Source organism: Octopus sinensis, linkage group LG23 (assembly GCF_006345805.1).
Source record: "Octopus sinensis linkage group LG23, ASM634580v1, whole genome shotgun sequence".
NCBI lineage: Eukaryota > Metazoa > Mollusca > Cephalopoda > Octopoda > Octopodidae > Octopus > Octopus sinensis.
In genome coordinates, this window is record NC_043019.1 from 30,783,843 (window position 1) to 30,808,842 (window position 25,000).

At 36.5% G+C, this 25,000-nt stretch overlaps 1 protein-coding gene across 1 annotated transcript in view; it reads right to left on the reverse strand.

Annotated features, from left to right (window-relative positions):
- Nucleotides 1–25,000, reverse strand: part of LOC115223464 — a 332,103-nt gene that overhangs the window by 183,018 nt on the left and 124,085 nt on the right. Inside the window, exons 6-9 of the mRNA XM_029794052.2 lie at nucleotides 20,749–20,871; nucleotides 18,059–18,128; nucleotides 14,154–14,187; nucleotides 11,563–11,701 (exon numbers count right to left, since the gene is read on the reverse strand). Coding sequence (XP_029649912.1) covers nucleotides 11,563–11,701; nucleotides 14,154–14,187; nucleotides 18,059–18,128; nucleotides 20,749–20,871 — 366 coding nt within the window. The remainder of the gene's footprint in view (nucleotides 1–11,562; nucleotides 11,702–14,153; nucleotides 14,188–18,058; nucleotides 18,129–20,748; nucleotides 20,872–25,000) is intronic.

Consider the following 25,000-nt stretch of genomic DNA (forward strand, 5'->3'; position numbering starts at 1 on the left):
AACATCATCATCATCATTGTTTAATGTCCACATTCTCTGCTGGCATGGGCTGGACAGTTTGACTGACGATTGACAAGCCAGAGGCTGCACCGACTCCAATCTGATCTGGCAAGGTTTCTACAGCTGGATGCCCTTCTTAGTACCAACCACTCCGAGAGTGTAGTGGGTGCTTTTTACGTGCCACCAGCATGAGGGCCAGTCAGGTGATACTAGCATTGACCATGCTTGAATGGTGCTTTTTATGTGCCACCAGCATGAGGGCCAGTCAGGTGATACTAGCATTGACCATGCTTGAATGGTGCTTTTTATGTGCCACTGGCACGTGAGCCAGTACAGTGGGACTGGCATTGACCACACTCGAATGTGCTTTTTATTGTGATCTCTATGTACAGGCTAGTCCTTTACAGGTGCAGGTGCCACATGAAATGCACTCGGGATGGTGCTGCATAAGTATATTGGTGCCAGTGGCATGTTCAAAACATCTGACACACTCTGTAAAGAGGTTGGCATTAGGAAGGACAACAAGCCATAGAAACCTTACCACAACAAGCAACTTGAGTTTGGCCAGATCCTGCAAACCTATTTCTTTATTACCCACAAGGGGCTAAACACAGAGGGGACAAACAAGGACAGACATAGGTATTAAGTCGATTACATCGACCCCAGTGTGTAACTGGTACTTAGTTTATCGACCCCGAAAGGATGAAAGGCAAAGTCGACCTCGGCGGAATTTGAACTCACAACGTAACGCAGACGAAATACCGCTAAGCATTTCGCCCGGCGTGCTAACGTTTCTGCCAGCTGTCAGCTCCTGCCAAACCGTCCAACCCATGCCAGCATGAACAAGAGGCATTAAAGGATGATGATGATCACACAGACACACACAGACACAGGCAGACACAGACACACACACACAAGTAAGCCCATAGATGCAAAAGAAGGTGGAAAAAAATAGTACTCGAATACCAAAGGCAGAGTAATATGCTATTTATTAAAGTGGGAAAAAATCTCCACAAACTTTTACTAAGAGTTTCACACGATTATTCATCAGGCAGTTTCAATAATACTTTCTTATATGATTCTTTGATGCTATTATAGAGAAGTCAGTCGTAGAAGTTGACATATATAAGAGCTTTTTTCAGTTTCTGTCTGCCAAATTAATTCAGAAATTTTGATGGCTATAGTCAAAGACACTTTCCCAAAGTGCTGTGCAGTGGGACTGAACTCAAGACCACATTGTTAGGAAAAAGCTTCATAACCAACTTACAATTCACTGAAATTGCCGTGTTCTTGTTAACCTTCTAATACAATCCAGTTTCTTAGTATGAATTTTTATTTCCTTTCAGTTTCATTCAATTTCATTTGATGATAGAATGGTTAAAGTTTATAGAGCTTCTTGTGTTATATATCTAAATGGTTGCAATTTCTAGTCTGAGAATGGACCGACAGTGGAGGGTGAATTTGCTATGTTGTATGATATTTTCTAACAAAGCTATGAAACTAAGCTGATTGCAAGAACAACTTGTTACAGAACATACAAAAGAGACAGACAAGCCTCTTGAATACATTCAATAATAGTACAAAGGATTTAATAATTGTTCTTCAATAACTGCACCATTGAAGAAAGAAAACTTAAAGGAAAAATTTGGATTAAATGTAGTTTATTGTCCATCACAGTTAACCATAAACAGTGGGAGAAGTTTTGATAATACCTTCTTTCAAAGAATTTATTTCAACACTTATACATCAAGATCCAACTGAATTTATAAAAACATTAGCTCCTGGCAATAATATAGTATAGCAGTGTATTGATGAAATGATTGTTAACATTGAAAATCAATTCATAGCTATTCTTCAAAAACTCTCTATGCTCTGTGCAGTTGAATGAGTCTACAATTGCAGAAAATAATGCTTTATTAATGGAAATGTCCTTTGATGAAAGCAGTTCATTGTAAGAAGAAATGCTATTCACTTTAAATCTTTGAAATTTTAAAACAAAAGGATTTTCAGTGTTTACTGCAAATAATAATAATTCAAGCATATTTGAACTGGTACCGAGTTTGTGTTCATACATGTCATTGCTTAGTGCTGTCACCTGTATTTTATTTATGGTGAACCACTGAACAGTGCAACCAATCATCGAACAGTGATGGGAATATTATAAGTGGGACCTGTCTCTTGTATCAGCATGCAGCATTTACCTTTCCGGTGTCTGTTGCTGAAGAGGAGATAACTACTAAATGCTTTATGCATTCATTATGCAGTACATAAAAAAATCACAAGAGATGGAAAACATGCATTTCGTAAATGTCTTCCAGACTGTAATTATTTTCCATCTATAAGAAATGTCCTGCCTTTTAAAATGATTTAATTAGTTTAATATATTTACCTCAGGTTATATCATACTGTTGATTTCTAATAAGAATGAAATGGCAGAGTACAGGATTACATAAGACTAGAAGTTTTAAGATAACCATAATATCTCTTATCTTCTACTTATTGGCAATGCTGGGGCAATAAAGGGTTTTAGTTAAACAAATCAACTCCAGTACTTTCTCCTCTTTAATGCTTGGTACTGATGCTACCAGTCTCTTTTGCTGAACTGCTAAGTTATGGAGAAGTAAACAAACCAACACCAGTTGTCAAGTGGTGGTGGTGGGGAGCAAGCATAACGAATAGATTTTCACACACATACATATACACACACATACATGCTGGCAGTATCTTATAGTCTGAGAATGATAGTTCTGAAATTTCTTGCTGAACTACCTGCAACAGGTGATTTATTCATAGAGAACTGATGCTGCCCGAACAGGTACACTGTGTACCACACATCAGGTGTCAAAGGGTTTGCAGAGCAATGTGAGATGGAGTGTTTTGCTCAAGAACACAATGCACTACCCAGTCTAGGAATTGAAATCGCGATAGGAGTGGTTGTGTGGTAAGTAGCTTGCTTACCAACCACATGGTCCTGGGTTCAGTCCCACTGCATGGCACCTTGGGTAAGTTTCTTCTATTATAGCCCTGGGCCGACCAAAACCTTGTGAGTGGATTTGGTAGACGGAAACTGAAAGAAGCCCGTTGTAGTTTGTGTATGTGTGTGTGTGTGTGTGTGTATGTGTGTGTGTTTATGTGTATGTGTTTGTCCTTCCATCATCACTTGATAACTGATGTTGGTGTGTTTATGTCCCTGTAACTTAGTGATTCAGCAAAAGAAACCGATAGAATAATTACTAGGCTTACAAAGAATAAGTCCTGGGGTTGATGAGCTCGACTAAAGGTGGTGCTCCAGCACGGCCACAGTCAAATGACTGAAATGAATGAAAGAATATAAGAATGCAATTGTGAGTGCAACACCCTAACCACTCAGCCATGTACCCTCACACACGTGCACACACACACACACACACATACATGTATGTATATACACACAAGATGGGTTTCCTTCAGTTTTCCTCTACTAAATCTACTCACAAGGCTTAGGTTGGCCAGAAGCTATAGCAGAGGACACTTGCCATCCAAGGTGTCATGCAGAGGAACTGAGCTCAGAACCAGAACCATGTGGTAGGGAAACAGACTTCTTACCATGCAATCATGCTTTCTTCCTTGTTCCTTGATTTAAAATTTCAAACTTCAAATCCTGCCAAAAATCATTTAGAAATGATTATCTCCCTTACACTAATTGGCCACCAGGGGACACTACGTATTTCAGTACAAGTATTCTTTTATCACTAAATTATAATTATCATGGCTATAAATAATGAATATAATAAAATACCATACAAGAAATGATAGGATGTTTTGACAGCTGTATCAAGATAATAACGATCAATTGATTAAGTCACTATCAGAAGTTTGATGGCTGTCAAAAGGGGAGGCACATAATTGCGACATTTTGTCAAATTATATAACAGCAGAATAGAATCTTTTTGATTTTTTTTTTATAAATGAAAATGATGTTGGACTCTTGTCATTAGTTTAAAACAATGTAATTAGTTAAAATAAAGTACCAGCCACTTAATTTTTTTTTTTGATTTGTACATTTTATTAAGAACATATTTTTTACTGGAAGAAAAGAAAGAAATGTTAAAAATATAAGAGATTAAATTATCGAGAAAAAAGCCAGCATAACTATGTCACCAAGGAAACAGAAAAAGAAAAGAGGTGGGAGTAATTAAGCAGTAGAAGATGGTGGGGACAGAGTAACAGGTTGTGCACCCCAGAACAAATGGCATGTTTAGCCACACCTCGGTGATATGATAGATAGCAAAAGCATTGCCATGGAGAATGCCCTGTGACATCCAGTGCAATGGCCACTCCCCCTCGTAGGGCTCATTTCTCAGATGGGTCACTGTTATCCTGATTTTGCAGGCACGGTTGCCTGGTAAGAAGCTTGATTTTCAACTATATGGTTTTGGGTTCAGTCCCACTGCATGGCATCTTGGACAAGTGTTTTCTGCTATAGCCATGGGTTGACCAAAGCCTTGTAGGTGGATTTAGTAGATGGGAACTGAAAGGAGCTGTCATATATATATATATATCTACATGTGTGTGTCTTTGTGTCTGTTTGTTCCCTGCTACTGCTCAATAACCAGTGTCAGTGTGTTTATGTTCCTAAAACTTAGCAGTTTGGCAAGTTTTAATAGAATAAGTACCAGGCTTTAAAAAAAATAGTCACAGGGTCAATTCACTTGACTAAAACCATTCAAGGCAGTGCCCCAGCATGGCCACAGTCAAAAATGACTGAAACAAGCAAAAAATTAAAAAATCTGCTGTGCGGGCTCCATAGCTAGCATTTTCAAGAGGTTTACTGCAATTGATCTGTTGCACCGAAAAGACAATACAACACTTATAAGTTGCAAAAACGTTTTTACATTATTTATAAAGACGAGATGTTTGAGAACTATGGTTGGTGTGACATGGATGGACAGGATGAGGAATGAGAAAGTGTGAAGGTGATGAGGAATGAGGAGGTGTGAAGGGCGAGCAGGAATGAGAGAAAAACTAACCACCAAAATGGATAGACGAATGTTGAGGGGGTTCGGCCACATGGAAAGGATGGATGAGGACCGGATGGTAAGGAGGGTGATGAAGGCAGAAGTGGTAAGCAGCAGAACCAGAAGCAGATCTCAGTTTGTGTGGATGGATGGAGTGAGGAAGGCCTTGGTGGCTAGAGGTGTTGGAGTGAGAGAAGCAAGAGAGTTTATAAATGATAGGAAAGCTTGGAGAGTGTTTGTGGACAGATGAGTGAATTTTGATGTTGCTCAAAGGGGTAGAGAACCAGCGTGATGCAGTGGGGGTAAACCAGCATATGCTGTCAGGTCCCGCTGCTGATACTGGGGGTTGTGTTCTATGCCTTGACCTGAACAAAGAACGGGGTTTGCCTGTTTGAGCTGGGAAATGAATGGAATGCTTGGTGTGTGTCTTGTTGTTGCTACCACTCCTAAAAAAATGGGGAATAGGCCTGGGTATATAAAAATATATTATTCATAAAAAAACTTGATCATTCTCCATCATATTATTCTGAAGAAGGAAGGCAACCAGCTGGCAGTATTGTTAGCACATTGGACAAAAGGCTTATAAAATAGTCTTATTTCATTATGATCCACTGAGGTGGAGGTACGTGGCTTAGTGGTTAGGGTGTTGAACTCATGATCGTAAGGTTGTGGTTTCAATTCCTGGACCAGGTGATGCGCTGTGTTCTTGAGCAAAACACTTCATATCACGTTGCTCCTGTCCGCTCAGCTGGCAAAAATGAGTAATCCTGCGACGGAGCGGTGTCCCATCCAGGTGGGGAATTTCTACACCACTGAAACTGGGAAACCGGCCCAAAGAGGGCCTTGTGCCTAGAGTAGAAATAATTTTGTTCCACTGAGATTGTCATTGCTTTACATCCTTTCAAGGCTGTTAAAATAAGTACCAGTTGAATACTGGGTGTAGATTTAATTGAATAGCCTCCTCCCTCAAAATTCCAGGCCTTGTGCCTCGGGTAGAAAGAATTTCTCTGAGGAAGGCAGTCTGTGTGCAAAATTGCCATTAATTAAGAATTAATATAATTCCAGAAATGATTCTAAAGTTCATCTCTTCCATTTTTAATTAGATGTTTAACCTTTTATCTTTTACTTGTTCCAGTCATTTGGCTGTGGCCATGCTGGAGCACCAGCTTAAAGAATTTTTAGTTGAATGAATTGACCTTAGTACTTATTTTTCTTTTAAGCCTGGTATTTATTCTATCAGTTTCTGTTTGGCATGCTAATGATTCAGTCATTTTGCTGCCTTAAAGCAACTAATAATAATAATAATAATAATAATAATAATAATAATAATAATAATAATAATAATAATATCAATAATAGCAATAATAATAATAATAGTAATAATAATAATAAATAATAATAATGATAATAATAATAATAATGATAGTAATAATAATAATGATAGTAATAATAATAATAATAATAATAATAATAATAATAATAATAATAATAATAATAATAATAATGGTTTCAAATTTTGCCACAAAGGCAGCAGTTTTGGGGAAGGGGATGAGTTGATTTCATCGACCCAGTATGCAACTGATACTTATTTTATTGACCCCGAAAGGATGAAAGGCAAAGTCGACCTCAGCAGAATTTGAACTCAGAACTTGAAGACAGAAAAAATGCTGCTAAGCATTTCATTCGACATGCTAACAATTCTGCCAGTTTGCCACTTTTGAAGCCATTATTATGATTTATTTCTCCTGTTTCCTCCTCCTCCTCCTCCTCCAACTTCTTCCTCTTTCAAGCATCTGACATGGTCTAAATCACCTCAAATGGAAACAGATAAAACTGGCTGCAGACCAGACAAACGTAAGCTAAACTTTTTGTAACAGCAGTGCTGCATTGGATAGGTTTTTTTTGGATTTTTTGGAACGAATACATTTTTTTAATGTTTTTATTGTTAATTCTTCATTCCTTAATCAGATTTATATTCCCAAACAAACAAAAAAAGAGGCAGCTCTGCCATATAATTGTGAATATGATGACACATGTCTGAGAAGAGAACAACCGAAATAAAATAACGGGTAGTCTCAAGAGAGATCATAAAGGATTCAAAAATAACGTGTAGACATTTACTTTGTTATATAAATGTTATATAAATGTAGTATTTTAAACAACTGAATATATAAATTTCATATGAGCTGATTCACAATTTCTGCAAATGAAAAATATGCACAAAGTGCTTCAGAGAACAAAGAAACCTAATAAACAGTTTTTTAAAATTATTTTCCATTTTTTCCTTCTTATTCAGGTTATTTTTGTTTTCTCTTTAATATTAATATGTTTTTGTCGTTTTTTTGTTTGTTTGCTATGACAATGTGTTGAAGACTGTTCATTAATAGTTTTATTCCTATTGATTGGACGGCGCTAGATACAGAAATGAAATGCAATGCTGAAGCAGTAATGGAAAATTAGGTGAAGTAGATAATCTTTAATGGGTTTTGTTTAAAGCAAGCTTTTCAGAAGAAAATAATGCTAAGTGACTTTTATCTATTTTCTTTTTAAATGGATTTATCATTAAGGAAAACGGGTAGCACTCTTCACCCCATTCAGGGTCTCCTTTAGCACAGTCTTGTAAGTGGATTTGATGGAGGGAAACTGAAAGAAGCCCACCACATATATATCATAGGTGCAGGTGTGGCTATGTGGTAAGAAGTTTGTTTCTGAATCACATGGTTCTGGGATCGGTTCCACTGCATGGCACCTTGGGCAAGTGTCTTCTACTATAGCTTTGTGAGTGAAACTAAAAGAAGCCCATTGTATGTATGCAGCTTTTAGAGATCTTGTAATGAAAGAACTTTGGTTCAATTTTTCAATATATATATATATATATATATATATATATATATATATAATATATATATATATATATATATATAACAATAATAAATCTCTGAGCGAGAGGGGAAGTCCCTCAACGAAGAACGGTACTTGCCATGCGTTGACAAGAGGCAATAACCTCGAAACTGGACCGTATGTAGTATCCGTATCTTCGGGGAGGCTGATCTCCCTTTGCAGGCTGGCAAGGACACCGAGATGGTGTCAGCCTTTCTGGTGACATTGATGATCGCCTGGGGCTAAATGCATCAGTAACACACCCACCACCCCGCCCTGTCCCTAGCCACATTCAGATGGCTGATCCCCCTTATGTTATATATATATATATATATATCATCATCATCATCATCATTATCATTTAACATCTGCCTTCTATGCAGGCATGTATATATATATATATATCCTTTCTTTGAAATAGGTGTGATTTAAGAGAGGTTTAACTGTGATTTCTAACCAGTTAAGTAGTGATGCACAACTTCTTTCATCTTGTCAGCTTTACTGCTCTTGATTCGAGCAAAGAAATATCATCCTTTGTGTAGGAATACATGCAATCCATAAGCAGTAAAAGCATTAGTCGCTTTCCTTTTGTTGACATAAGTATAACATTAGTCGTTTAGCTTCTTCGTAATGTTACCAATTTTCTTATATCCTTTCCTAAGAAATACATAATAGTAACGGCAATGGAATTAACTTCTTGAAAACATTCTTTTCCAAAATAACCTGACTTCAACCATATTAAATATTTGCTGTTTAGTATATACCACTTCTTCAAATATTTTCTTAACAACAAAATATAAGATACATTTCTGTACTTTAATTGCTAGCACTGGATGACTGAACAATTTTTAAAAAATTTATGCAGCTGAATTGTATTCTCAAGTTGTTTTAAACCAGCCAGCACTTACATGAAACGTTTTTCTATATTGCTTTGGTTATTATTATTTTTCACAACTTTATTATTATTATTTTTATAGGCATAGGAGTGGCTGTGTGGTAAGTAGCTTGCTTACCAACCACATGGTTCTGGGTTCAGTCCCACTGTGTGGCACCTTGGGCAAGTGTCTTCTATCATAGCCTTGTGAATGGATTTGGTAGACGGAAACTGAAAGAAGCCCGTCGTATATATGTATATATATATATATATGTTTGTGTGCCTGTGTCTGTCCCTCCAACATCGCTTGACAACCAATGCTGGTGTGTTTACGTCCCCGTAACTTAGTAGTTCGGCAATAAGAGACCGATAGAACAAGTACTAGGCTTACAAAGAATAAGTCCTGTGGTCGATTTGCTCGACTAAAGGCGGTGCTCCAGCATGGCCACGGTCAAATGACTGAAACAGGTAAAAGAGTAAAAGAGTAACTGTGAATTTACTTAAACTTTTTGGCTTGTATTGTAGCTCAGGAAAGAGAAATGCATTTTTGATTACAGTCCACAATCCACTTGAGTTCTTCCAATATTAACATAGCAGTTCTATTTTTTGTTGTGGTTTTCAAACTAAATATAAACCAATGCTAATTCATTTTTTCTCTCGTTTCTGCACCAAGTTTTCTTAGTGAGTGTGTGTGTTTTTGTACAGTCGATCCATTCACTTCAAGATGTCTATCAATTTTTGAATGGCTTCAACCATGTGGATGATGTTCTGTGACTTCTGTGGCTCAGCAGTAGAAGTATTTGTGGTTTATAGATGTGGCATAGGGGCAGGGGTGGCTGTGTGGCTAAACAGCTTACTTCTCAAAAATGTGGTCATAGAGTCACTCCTACAGCATACCTATTTCTTTACTGCCCACAAGGGGCTACACACAGAAGGGACAAACAAGGACAGATAAACAAGGACAGACAAACGGATCGACCCCAGTTTTTCACTGGTACTTAATTTATCGACCCCGAAAGGATGAAAGGCAAAGTCGACTGTGGCCGCATTTGAACTCAGAACTTAAAGGCAGGCGAAATACTACTTAAACATTTTGCCCAGCATGCTAATGATTCTGCTAGCTCACCGCCTTCTGAACTAAATATATAACTAAGAGTATAGAGAAAAAAATTATACCCAGGTTACACTTGTGTGCCGTGGCATTCCAGTTGCAGAGCACTGCACTATGGTGTTCTAAAAAAAAGTTTACTTCAGCTGATCCAGTTGTCTATTAGTTTGGAGTTTCCTTAACACCTAGCAGGGGCCATTGGGTATAATAAGCTAGATGAGGAAGATAGACTGCTTCTTGTAACAGCAAAGAGAAGGGAGCATTTAGTCAGATGAATGACTGGACTGCATGTAGATAGAAGCATATATAATTAGCTGGTTATCTACTTGAATCACAGAACACACAGGCTTTAGCCAGCACTCAGCAGAAAAGGCTCAGCAGAGATGAAAACAAAGGAGCAATGGATAAAAGGTGATTGAGGAAACAGTGTCTATTATCATCATCATCATTCTTGTTTGATGGTCACTTTTCTATGCTTATATGGATCAGAGGGAATTTGTTGAGACAGATTTTCTATGGCTGGGTACCTTTTTTGTCATCAACCCTCACCTGTTCTCCAGCAAGGTATTATTTCCCCACAACCAGATGTGTTTTTCACAGGAGACTGGAAGTGAACGACATTGCTTGTATGACAGTGACACTCTCATTTATAACTATCATGTCAAGAAAGTGGTACACACAGACACACACACCACATACACACACACATACACACACATACACACGCACACTCACACACACACACATACATGTGTGTGTATCTTTAGGTGTGTAAATATATATATATATATATATGATTAGTAAATTTACGAAACCAGTATGCTTTTAAATCTCTTTAACAGTTCACAATAATGACTTTTATTACTTTTATTCCTACCTCAGTTCATCTAATCGTATATATCTATCATTACTTTTCATAAAAAGCCTTTACTTTTTTTGATTTCCAATGTGCATTTTCACTTATTTTTCTTCTTACTTTCCCCCTATATATATATATATATATATATATATATATATATACATATATATATGCCATTTGAGCATGGCTGTTGCCAGTACCACCAGACTGGCCCTTGTGCCTGTGGCATGTAAAAGCACCCACTACACTCTCAGAGTGGTTGGCATTAGGAAGGGCATCCAGCAGTAGAAACTCTGCCAGATCATGATTGGAGCCTGGTGAAGCCATCTGGTTCGCCAGCCCTCAGTCAAAATCGTCCAACCCATGCTAGCATGGAAAGCGAACGTTAAATGATGATGATGGGCATCTGCCAAATTCAATCACAGGGCTTCGGTCGGCCCAAAGGTATAGTAGGAGACAATTGTCCAAGTTGCTGTGCTGTGCAGTGGGACTGAACCCAAGAACATATGGTTTGGAAGCAAACTTCTTACCCATACAGTCACACCTGTACCTATCTCTATTCTATTCCTTTCTAATTCTGTTCTTAAAACTTAGAAACTCTATTGACCAGAATCACAGGAGTCACTGGAGAGGGACATTGAAGCAGTGGGACGAAGAAGGACTGATCTATGGCATGTTTTCAACTAGTGACATAGTGAATGGTCCAATGAGCGGGCATGAGAGGAAGGAGTGGCAGATGTGGTGGACGGGAGTGAATACTGTGAACTATATGAAAATCAAATTCCAATACCAAATATTTAAGTAAACAGCAATACCAAAGAAAAAAAATTAAATTCCAACTTACCAAAGGACTGTCTGGACCATAAGTTTCACTGACCTTCACCAAATCATCAATGTACCAAGTGATGAGGTGAGGCTGGACAACAGGTGGGAATTTTAACTGTTGCACAATATACCACATAGCTAATTTCGTTGGAAGAGATCTAATAATAATAATAATAATAATAATAATAATAAAAATAAAAATAATAATAATAATGATGATGATGATGATGACAATGATGATGATAATGATGATGATGATGATGATGATGATGATGATGATGATGATGATAATGATGATGATAATGAGGAGACCCCCTTCAGTCATAAATGACCATGGGATTGCACCTAGAAAGTTACTCTCCAAGGCACAAGTCCGGGCAAAGTTGTTTATGGAAGGCTGGCAGTCGCCCATGTATACCAGCCTCTCCTCTCCACACCACTGATGTTATCCAAGGGAAAGGAAAAGACTGATACAGCTTGGCAACAGTGACGTCGCAACTCATTTCTACAGCTGAATTTATTGGAGCAACGTGAAATAAAGTGTCTTGCTCAAGAACACAACACGCAGCCCAGTTCGAGATTCGGACTCACAACTTCACGATCGTAAGCTTGACATTCTAACCGCTGAGCCATGCACCTTCATATGATAATAATAATAATAATAATAATAATAATAATAATAATAATAATAATAATACTAATACTAATAATAATAATAATAATAATAATACTAATACTAATAATAATAATAATAATAATAATAATAATAATAATAATGATAATAGTAATGATGATGATTTTGTTTGTGCAACAGAACAATTAAGCAAAAGATTTAATAGGCACAGATATGACATCAGACAAAATAACAGTTGTTCAACAGAACTTGCCAAACATTTTGCATTAAATGGCTGCAATTTTGAAAAGGACTTGAAAGTTGCATATTCTCAGAAAATATTCTGAATCTGTTACACTTTCAATACTCAAAATGCATGAGGAGAAATATGTTTGCTGGAAGAATGAATAAAATAACAAGAGAATCTCATCAAATTTACACAAAACTGTTTGAGAGGTAAAAGTCGATACAGCTTGGCACCAGTGATGTCACAACACTTTTCTACAGCTGAGTGAACTGGAGCAATGGGAAAATAAAGTGTCTTGCTCAAGAACATAACACACAGCCCGACCTGGAATCGAACTCACTACTTCATGATTGTGAGTCTGTTGCTCTAACTACTGAGCTATGTGCCTTCACTGAGTATTAGTAAACATTATATGTGATAAACCAGAGGAGAGTGATGTTAGCTGGATGAGTGATGGTAGATAAAACAGATAATGAAAAAAAGGATAAAATGTGATGTATAGGCGCAGGAGTGGTTGTGTGGTAAGTAGCTTGCTAACCAACCACATGGTTCTGGGTTCAGTCCCACTGCGTGGCACCTTGGGCAAGTGTTTTCTACTATAGCCTTGGGCCGACCAAAGCCTTGTGAGTGGATTTGGTAGACAGAAACTGAAAGAAGCCCGTCGTATATATATATATATATATATGTGCGTGTGTGTGTTTGTGTGTCTGTGTTTGTCCCCCTAGCATTGCTTGATAACCGATGCTGGTGTGCTTATGTCCCCGTTACTTAGCGGTTCGGCAAAAGAGACCGATAGAATAAGTACTGGGCTTATAAAAAGAATAAGTCCCGGGGTCGAGTTGCTCGATTAAAGGTGGTGCTCCAGCATGGCCGCAGTCAAATGACTGAAACAAGTAAAAGAGTAAAAGAGTAAAAGAGTATAAGAACCAATTTAGATACTCAGTGAGGGGTATACAAAAAAAAAATGTTGAATGAAGAAATTTTAGCCATGAATGACCAAACTGTAAATAGATATTCTGAAGAATTAAGACAGACATCTGCAGAGATACAATACTGAAGATACACTGGCATGAACAGATTAAATGGCTATAAAAAAATATAAAACAAATGAATATGGCAATGACTAGTAACCTAACTAACAAAAGCATAGAATGACTTTCAAAAAAAAAAGTATTTGTTTCATTTGGTTTGATTTATTTTGCTTGAATTTTCCATTCCTTCTGCTTGAGTTTTCTATTCCTAGTGTCACATATAATTACATATGAGTTTGCAGAAAATAAGAGATTTCAGGTTTTGTCTTTGATTAGCCAAATCCAATGACAAATCTCTTTCAAAGATATATTATTTGTGATGAGCTTGTACAGAACAAAGAAAGAATACACCAAAGAGATTGCCTTTCTATTTTGATTTCCTTTCTGTTTTGCTTCAATTGTAAACTGGAAAACCACTGGCCATTTGAATCATTTAGAGATTTTTGTGATGTTAGTTCTGAACAAAACTGAAACAAAGTATTCCCAAGCACTTACTAGCATTTTCCTCTCCAACAATAAGAACTCAGAGTATCCCATTAAAGACCAAATCCCTTTGCCAATTTCTTTTTGCAAACAAAAGCATATAATTAACATGTGAAAAAAAACTAGATCCTTCATTAAGTAATTAGACTGAATAGTTATTCTTCAAGAATACTCACAGAAAATACCTTAAGATTGTCAAAAATATTTCAAAATAAATCTTTGAAAGCTGAACTTACTTTTCCCTGTCTGGAAACTTCTCTGGAATTACACCTGTAATATATGCAGAAGACAAGGTTTTAAACTAAACCTACTTGAAAGTCGTTAATTGGAAAGAATGCATACTTTCAAGGTTAAGTGTGCATACATGTGTATAAAAAAGGATGAAGCTCAGTCTTGAGTTGTATAGACACATAAAGCTGGTTTCCTAGATTCTGTGGTGTATATATATTTCCCCTGGACAAGATGCCAGTCTACTGCAAGAATATTCATTTTTGCCACCTGAGTGGACTGGAGCAACATGAAATAAAATGTTTTGTGGTGTGTTTACGTCCCCGTAACTTAGCGGTTCAGCAAAAGAAACCGATAGAATAAGTACTAGGCTTACAAAGAATAAGTCCTGGGGTTGATTTGCTCGACTAAAGGCGGTGCTCCAGCATGGCCGCAGTCAAATGACTGAAACAAGTAAAAGTGTAAAAGAGTAAGAGTACATTGCCCAGTCCAAGAATTGAAACCACTATCTTATGATCGCGAGTCCAACACTCACCACTAAGCCATGCACCGCCCACTACACTCTCAGAGTGGTTGGCATTAGGAAGGGCATCCAGCTGTAGAAACACTGCCAGATCAGACTGGAGCCTGGTGCAGCCTCCTGGCTTCTCAGACCCCAGTTGAACCGTCTAACCCATGCCAGCATGGAAAGCGGACATTAAACAATGATGATGATGATGATGATGTGTATGTATGCATATGTATTGTATAGTACATGACTATTTCTGCAATTTCTGACATAGTTATGTTATTGTAGAATTGTATACTAATGTATTCATGTATGCTTGAATGTATGTATGACTGAGTGTATATATATGCTTGTGTGAGTTCATTATGATAACTGTATTAAGTTACTGATTTGTATCTTAAAACTGTTCTTTATTATTTGTCATTGAATGTTCCACCACTTATTACATTTGAGCTATGTGCTATTTATGTTTTGATGAATATCAGAGAGCATAATCCTATGAACCCAGAAAATTTAAAACAGAGGGTTACCTAATTGCAAACAAATGTGGTAACATGTAACATCATTGACCAAGGTAACTGTGGTCTTTTCTGTAGGCTTTTATTCTCACGGATAAACCTTATCTGCTTCCCCCTTTACACTTTAAACTATGACACTGTGATACATGATCCCTATTGATCGTTTTTTTCCCCTTTTTTTTTCTTCTTTCCCTTTTACGATCCCTTTTGATCGAAAACCTAACCCACTTTTGTTTTTTTTTGTCTCCCCCAAAAAGAAAAGCTCTACTTTGTAATCTGTCCCGTCTGTGTGCAGCCCTGTGTGGCTAATAAAGAAACGTATCTGATGAATATCAAACTCTCAGGTACGTTTACCTGTAAATAAACACGGAACTGTCTATAAAGTATACAACATGAATCCTCTTGTTTTGAAACCTCTCTAATTTACCTCAGTAAAGCTCTTTAAAGTTTTTTTTCTGAGAGTCTTACATAACATTCATTAAGCTGTTTTTTTGAAACATAACTTATAAAAAGGTTCCTACATTAAGATGAAAGAATTTAGTTTGAATATTTACATTTTAAGGCATGAGGATTAAGATGAAAGAATTTAGTTTGAATATTTACATTTTAAGGCATGAGGATTTTGTATCAGAGAACCAGAGCCAGGGCCAGGAATTAATTCTGCGCAATATATTATCTGCACTGAAAACAGGGGCTTCAGAGTGCAAGTCACTTATAGTAATGAGAATATAATTATAAATCTTTGTTAGCAAATCATCTCAAATGGAGCCAAGCAAGATTTAGTAATGATCTCATAATATGAATTTTAAATCTATTATTAATTATATCTCTGCTGCAATGGCATTAATGTTGGTATTAAAACTTAATGGACTCAGATGGTTGTGCTGTTAAGATCTTTGCATCATTATTGTATGGTTCTGGGTTCATCTCCACTGCTTAGCACATTGGAAAAGTGTCTTCTATTATAGTCTCAGATTGATCAAACTCTTGTTCATGAAATTCGGTTCAAATTTTGGCACAAGGCCAGCAATTTTGGAGGAGGGGTGCATCAATCACATCGACCTTAGTGTCCAACTGGTACTTATTTTATCGATCTTTTTGAGGATGAAAGACTAAGTCAACCTTGGCAGTATTTGAATTCAGTATGTAAAGATGGATGAAATGCCGCTAAGCATTTTGCTCCTGTCAGCTTGCTGTCCTCTAGTTCATGAAACTAGGTTCAAATTTTGGCACAAGACCAACAATTCCAGAGCGAGGATGAGTCAATTACATCGTGTCCAGGTTCTAATTACCTCTGCCTTAGCAAAGGTAGAGGTATTGTTTCCAGTTGTGTTTGCTTGTCCTTGGACAAGATATCTCAAAAACCACTGAATGGATTCAGATGAAACTTTCAAGAATGTTTGGCCTCATAACTGGCACAAACGGATTAGATTTTGGGATCGATCCGGTATTGGACAAGGATTCTGGATTATTTTTCCTGTTAGGTTCATTTTAAGTATTCTCGTTTGTGAGAGCAGTCAAGTTTATTTCAGACTAGCAGTATCGCCCGGCATTGCTCGGGTTTGTAAGAGAAATAACTATATGAGCATTTTTAGAGAGTTAGAGCCAAAAAATAGCAAAAAAATGCATTAAAAATGGAAAAAAAATGATGGTAAATTTTTTTTAAATCGTTGACTCGTCATAGACATTTTTAGAGAGTTACTTCCCTTATAAAATAGCGAAAAAATGCATTAAAATGGAAAAAAATGATGGTAAATTTTTTTTAAATCGTAGACTCATCGTAGACGCATGCTAATACCCAGAAGGGCTCAATATGAATCACGACTATAAGATACCCACTTTTGGTTACACTGCACCGCAAAATGTGGGAGTAGTTAGGAATCTAAATCGTAGGAGACAGACACACAACCTCTCTTTTATATATAAAGATATTCTCATTTTAAAAATCCTCTCCGGTTAATCATTGAGAGGACATTGGTGTTGCCTTGGCGGAGGTTTGCACTCTCTGAGTGCTCTTGTTAGTACTTATTTTAATGACATTTTTGGGGATGAAAAGCAAAGTTGACCCCAGCAGCATTTGAACTTAGAATGTAAAGACAGATGAAATGCTGCCAAGCATTTTTCCCTGCATGCTAACAATTCTGCCAGCTTGTCACCCTTTTCTACGTGAAATTGAATAAATAGAAATCATGTGAAAGAACCAAAGGTAATAGGTTTAATCTATCATCCAGTTTTGCACCATCACTTGGTCCTTAGGCATCTTCAGCCAGCATTCAAACTGGGTTCTTTGGTCATAGGATAACCTAAAAGACTTTATTACACCTGTTTCCCAAGCCACAAGACTTATACCAAATCCTCTGATGAAGCCATGAATAAAAAAAGGGGGAGAAAGGAAAAGAAAAATGGGAGAAAAAAAATAAAAAAGGGGAAAGGAAAATAAAAAAGAGGGTAGGAAAGGAAAAAGTGAAAGGGAAAGAAAAAAGGGGGAAGGAAAAGAAAAAAGGAGGAAGGAAAAAAGGGGGGAGGAAAATAAAAAAGGGGATAGGAAAGGAAAAAGGTGAAAGGGAAAGAAAAGGGGAGAAGGAAAAGAAAAGAGAAAAAGAAAAAAAGGGAAAGGAAAATAAAAAAGGGGGAAGGAAAATAGAAAAGGGGGAAGGAAAAGAAAAAAGGAGGAAGGGAAAACGGGGGAAGGAAAATAACAAAAGGGAAAGGAAAAGAAAAAAGGGGTTAGGAAAAGAAAAAGGTGAAAGGGAAAGAAAAACGGGGGAAGGAAAAGAAAGAAGGGGGAAGGAAAAGAGAAAAAAGAGGTATATTTCTAATTCAAAAAACTTTCTTGTAAACCAGAAAACAAAATGACATTGGTTTAGTTTGATTTATTTCTTCTTACCTGAAATGTTGACTTTTGCACCTGGCCATCCAAAAGAGATTGCTTTCTTGTGGCCTACTTTTACCCAAATCTGAATAGCAACAGCAACAACAAATAAATTTAAGGCATAAAATAAAATGTAAGATTTTAAACAAAGAATCAAAAATTTACAAGACAAGATATTTTTTGAAAATTTTCTTAAATCTTAAATAATATAAGTATTTCTATTGTGATACATATCTTTGATTTTTTACTTGTTTCAGCCATGCTCAATTCTGCTGTATACAGCAGTGTTTGGAAGGAACGTGTGTAGCGTGTGATCATCACAATGATCATGACAGAGAAAGCTAAGCTGAGAATCTGCATCAAATTTTGTCAAAAGCTTAGTGTTACCTGCTCAGAGGCTTAAGCAGAGTTTTCATTATTCTCAACTCAATCAAGGAGATTTTGTACAACTGAAACCTGAGTGTCTTTTTGATCAGCTGAAAACAGTTTTGGCACAAACTTGGCAGACACGTGTCTCATACCCAAATCTTCAGTGATAATGGAGTGAACTGAACCGTAACTAATCTGCACATCCTCTGATAACTCATGGATGATGATTCAACGATTTCCCCTCACAGCTGCATGCACATCTGCAATGTTTTTCTCAGTTCTGCTGGTTGTATGTCTCCCAGAATGTTCATCAATATTGACATTTTTTCAGCCATCTTGGAAACATCTGAACCTCCTGTACACTTGTGTGCCGCTCATACAGTCCTCTCCATACACTTTCTGCAACTTTGTGTAGGCCTTTGAGCAGGTATCACCACAACAACTTTCTCTGTCATGGTCAAGGTGACGATCACACGCTACACACGTTCCTTCCAAGCACAGCTGTAAACAACAGAAGTGAGCTAGAATGTTAAAACTTAGTGTGCATGCACAGCAGAGTTCAAGGTCAATCTCTGCTGAGCGGTTTCACTCTGTGTGCTTTAGCTTTGTTATTATGGCATCAGTCTGGATAAATATTGCTCAGACCTCATATGGGTGTGATTTAAATAACTATCCTGACTCTACCAAAAAGAAATTGCATCAGCTCAATATATGATCTGAGATCAAGTCACATGACAATCAAGTAGAGATCAGAAACTATTGTTTTTTTTTATAGTCTATGGAGAATATAAAAAGTTCCATAAATATATGTAGTATCAGTATCTATAGTTTGCACTTTATGACAGAGCCAAATATTATTGTTTTATTAACTCACAATATAACTGGAAATTTATTTCAGAATCAAAAATTATAGCTAGCTGTAAAATCTGAAGAAGAGATCAGAGTAGTAACTATACTAAAAGTAAAGTCAGTTGCTAGTAAAGTGGAAGTTCCATGTTAATACTAGTTTAACCCCAGGCAGATCTTTTGCCAGCTGGTTATCAGTGCAACACTGCATCCTTTATATACAAAACTAGCAGTATCGCCCGGCGTTGCTCGGGTTTGTAAGGGAAATAACTATATAAGCATTTTTAGAGATGTAAAGTATAATAGCCATCTCAATATGGCTAACCACAAAGGGGGGGTGTTACTGTAGCTTTTTACGTTCTGAGATTTAATAATACTTTTTTAGAGAGTTACTTCCCTTATATAATAGCAAAAAAATGCATTAAAATGGGAAAAAATGATAGTAAATTTTTTTTAAATCATAGACTCATCGTAGACGCACACTAATACCCAGAAGGGCTCGATATGAATCACGACTATAAGATACCCGCTTTTGGTTACACTGCACCGCAAAATGTGGGAGTAGTTAGGAATCTAAATCGTAGGAGACAGACACACAACTTCTCTTTCATATATAAAGATATATCGTTAGCAGGGAGAGCAAACACCTACCTAGTAGATAACAGGATTGCAGCACTGATTCAGTTTTGAGTTATTTGGCTCATCCTGAGTTTTGCACACCTGGATACCTGAGCGACAGCCAGAATAGTATCGTGGAACAGCCACTTGGATGTTGATGACTGACTATATTTTTTAGTATAGTTACCACTCTGATCTCTTCTTGAGGTTTAACGACCAGCTACTTTACTTGTTGCAAATCAGTGACTGATGGTTGCTTTAAATCCTTAAAATCCTTAAAAATGTTTTAGCCCGAAGGCCACGGCCATGCTGGGGCACCACTGCTTTGTTTACAATATATTGCTGGCTGGAGTGGACTCTGGTCATTTCTCTGGCAACCAGCTACTGGCGACTGCGGATGAGCCAAATAGCTCAAAACTGAGTCAATCTTGTGATCCTGTTATCTGCTAAAGGATGGTAGTGGTTTGCTCCTCACTGCTTGCAATATATATTGCATATAAAGAGTAAAATGTTGCACTGTTAACCAGCTGGCAGAAGATCTGCCTGGGGTTAAACTAGTAGTAAAATGGAACAGCTACTTTGATGTGGCGACTGACTTCACTTTTCAAAGATAATACTTTTTCTTTTATGTTAATGAATTCTAAATAATTGTTATTCTATTTGAAACCATTATCACATTCTTGTTCTGGATATAGTCAATTACATCAACCCCAGTGTATATCTGGTACTTATTTCATCAACCTCGAAATGATGAAAGGCAAAGTTGACCTCAGCAGAATTTGAACTCAGAATGTAAGAACGAACGAAATGCCACTAAGCAATTTCCCTGGCAATCTAACGATTTTGCCCCCAAAAATGAAATAAAAACTTACTGGTTCTCCTTGCCACCATCTTGGGTCTAAAGTTGAAGAAACATTGTTGGCATCAAATTTGGATTTGATTTTGGAATCTACCATCACATTATTTGTGATTCCATGGGATTCTGGATACAAACCCTAAAACAGGAAAGAAAATTGAGAGAGAGTTATATTATGTTAATTCATCTTCAGAGAATAACATAGATGTTAGTCTACTTCTTTATAACAGAAATCTTCAGAAAATAATTTTTTTTAATGACGCAGTAGGGAATAAGTTAATTATTTAAAATATGTCATTATCTGAAGATTTTATTTGATAAAAAATTTCTACTTCGTGTATACACATACACAAAAATGGATACGCATTTATGCATATATAAATATTTACCTATATTTGATAAAACTGACTCCATAGAGGCTGGCGTTGTTCTGAATCAGCAAGACTCATATTGTAGAATAAAATCAATGAAAAAAAGCTACAGTTCCATCCAAAACGTTGCTGCTTCCACAGTTAACATTCAAAACTCTTCTTTTCTAATTGTTCTCCTTCCCCTCCATACATTAACACAGAAGGAAAGGAGAACTGTCTGAAACTTTGAATTTTTCACTCCTCACAGCAATTTCACTATACACTTTTTAATGACTTTACTACACACACACTCACACACACACATACACACACACATTGATGTATGTTTCTATGGTATAATAAAAACAGTTTTGCATTCAACTGGAAAATTACTCAATACATTTGTTAGAGTATGAATTTATTAATCTAAGTCACTGTCTATTATATTATTCACATTAAAGAACAATAAATTTGTATTGAATGAATTAAACCTATTTTTCCTCATATGATCTATTATTCCTTTAACACAGTAATTTTTTTAGCCCAGACATCCATAATAATTCATAATATGTGTGTGCCTTATTTGTCCTATTCATCCGTGTTTAATTTCATTTTTTCCTCTGCTCCACATGAATGACATCAAGCTTTTCACCCTATTTAATACCAGTGAGTTCATCTCCTTCATGGAATATACCAATTTCTTGGACACTTCTTACCATCTGTTAGACATTCTATCAATTTGTATAGACATTTTACCATTGTTGTGTATTTTCCATGATTTTTTCTCTCTCTTTACAGACTTCAAGCCTTTCCAGTTTTTAGTTTAAGCTGTCCCTCTTTGTTAAAAAATGGAACAGCCAATTTGATGTGGCACCTGACTTTACTTTTTAAAGATAATACTTTTTCTTTTATGTTAATGAATTCTAAATAATTACTATTCTATTTGAAACTATTATCACATTCTTGTTCTGGAAATAATTTAAAACTGTATTTGGTAGCGGGACCCTGGTTTGGCAGTTCTGATCTTTTAAGGAATGTGGAACCACCATCTGCCTGCTATTGTTCTTCAGTCTACTCTGATTTGTCACAGCCCTGCCTATGGGTTAATTAGTAATTAAGTTAATTAGCATGTCAGAAAATTGCCTCTATAAGAAGGCCATCGAATGACACCCTAATGGACAACGATGAGGTGCATTAGGTTTTTAGCTGCTCATCTAAGAGAAGGTAACTCCATACAACTCCTGCATCCTGATAAGTTCTTATTTCGTTATTGCCCACAAGGGGCTAAACATATAGGGGACAAACAAGGACAGACAAAGGGATTAAGTCGATTATATTGACCCCAGTGTGTAACTGGTACTTATTTAATCGACCCCGAAAGGACAAAAGGCAAAGTCAACCTTGGCGGAATTTGAACTCAGAATGTAGTGACAGGTGAAATACTACTAAGCATTTCGCCCAGCGTGCTAACAATTCTGCCAACTCACCGCCTTATAAGTTCCTGATAAGTTCTGTTCTCATGACAACTGTTGAACCAAAAAATGTTTTCTCACCACTATGTGCTTCTGTTATGCACTTGCACATACATTAAGTGCACCTTCCACCTGTCTCTTTTGGTCTCATGTACTTTATCATTACTTCTATTCCCTTGAACATTCTCTCATATTCTCACATACATTCTTTCACACTGCGGACAACACAAAACTTGCACACCCCACATATAACCACACCTCTATATTCATATATACCCGAAACAAACCACTTCCACTATGTTTGCTTAGACACACAGATATATATATATATATACCCTGATAATTCTTAATGTTTATTTTCTTTACACCACACTGTGTGTGTGTGTATGTACACACACACACACACACACACACATATATATATATATATATATATATATATAATATATATATATATACATATACATATATACATATATATATACATACATATATACATATATATATACATACATATATATATATATATATATATATATATATACATATATATACATATATATATGTGTATATATATGTATATATATGTATATATATATATTCATGTATATATATAAGAAAGGATGCAAAAGACTATGATGATGATGATGTGAACATCAGCAAGAAAACTGAGTGGTCATTGCTTTCAAATCTTATAATAATTCTGCTTGTCACTGTGTTACTTAGCCTGTTGGTAATGCTTTCACATGATTAGAGAAAAAGAGGGAGAAAGAAAAGAGGGAGAGAGAAAAAGAGAAAGAGAGAAGTGTCCATGATGTGAGGAAGAGGGAATGTCGTTTTAATGCTTTTAAGTGATTAGTTGAAGGGAAAGGGAGGAGAAAGAAAAAAGTGAGAGAAAAAGAGGATAAGGCAAAGGAGTGAGACAGAAAGAAGGAGAGAGAAAAAGAGTATCCATGACATGTGGTAGGGGGAATGTAATATTTATTACGTGGTTTAAAAAGTTAGTTGAAGGTAAAGAAGAGTTAAAAATATAATTTTAGCAGGGGGGTGATGTTCTGATGGTGAAGTTAAAGAAAAGCAGAAAGAGAAGAGGAAAGAGAGGAGGAGAGAGAGAGAGAGTGGGGAAAGGGAAATGATGATGATGATGATGGTGGAGGTGGCAGTGGTGCATGGATAGTGAAAAGTATATTTTTTTAAAATTGAACTAAGATTTTTATATCATCTATCACTTAACACAGGTGTGCAAGTGCAATTCTATGAAATATTCACACTTATTTATGTGGCAGAAATATGCAATTTAACTAAAGGTTGTATCATACATACGGGAAATATTTTGTTTTGGTTATGAGAAAAATGGAAAAATAAGAGCGAATATTTATTTTATGAGTTCTGTGTTTTAAGTCTATAAAATTGCACACAAAGTATATAAAGTGTATATATAAAGTGCATTAAGGTGTAGGATTGGCTGTGTGGTAAGTAGCTTGCTTACCAACCACATAGTACCGGGTTCAGTCCCACTGCGTAGCACCTTGGGCAAGTGTCTTCTACTATAGCCTTGGGCGACCAAAGCCTTGTGAGTGGATTTGGTAGACGGAAACTGAAAGAAGCCCGTTATATATATGTATATATATATATAGGTATGTGTCTGTGTATATGTTTGTGTGTCTGTGTTTGTCCCCCCTTCACTTGACAACTGATGCTGGTGTGCTTACGTCCCCATAACTTAGCGGTTCGGCAAAAGAGACCAATAGCATAAGTACTAGGCTTACAAAGAATAAGTCCTGGGGTCGATTTGCTCGACTAAGGGCGGTGCTCCAGCATGGCCACAGTCAAATGACTGAAACAAGTAAAAGAGAGCAAAAGAGTAAGTAATCATCGTACTCCAATTTGTTTTACTTTTCAGTGAGTAGCAGATGAGCGATTATCTTTCCATACAGATGACGCACAGACTTCACTTTCAGGTTCTTTGGATAAAGTTTTCAGAAATAACCAAATAAATTTACCATTAATTCCGTGAAATATTCATAGGTCCTGCTGGTTAAAATAATCTGTCAATAAATGACATTTTCCTTCACAATGAATAGTAAAATTAATCCCTTGTCAGTAATCTGTTTCAATTAATTATTGAAAATGAATGGACTTATTTAAGAGATAAACAAGATTAACAAAAAGGAATCATGTTTTGGGTTGGCAGAACTATTACAGTGTCAAACAAAATGCTTTGAAGTAATTCAAATCCAACAAAACAAACTCTGCCTTCATCCTACCAGGGTTAATGTAATAAATTAACATGTGTTCTCTTGAGCACCACCAGCAAAAATATTTTTTTCCTCTGTCTTCCCTTCTCAGGATCTTTCCTTCTCCTTTGTTTCCGACGAAGAGCTCTGCTCAAAACGTTAAACCCTCCTTCCCTTCTTTCCTGAGCGTCAAATAATACTTTAATTGT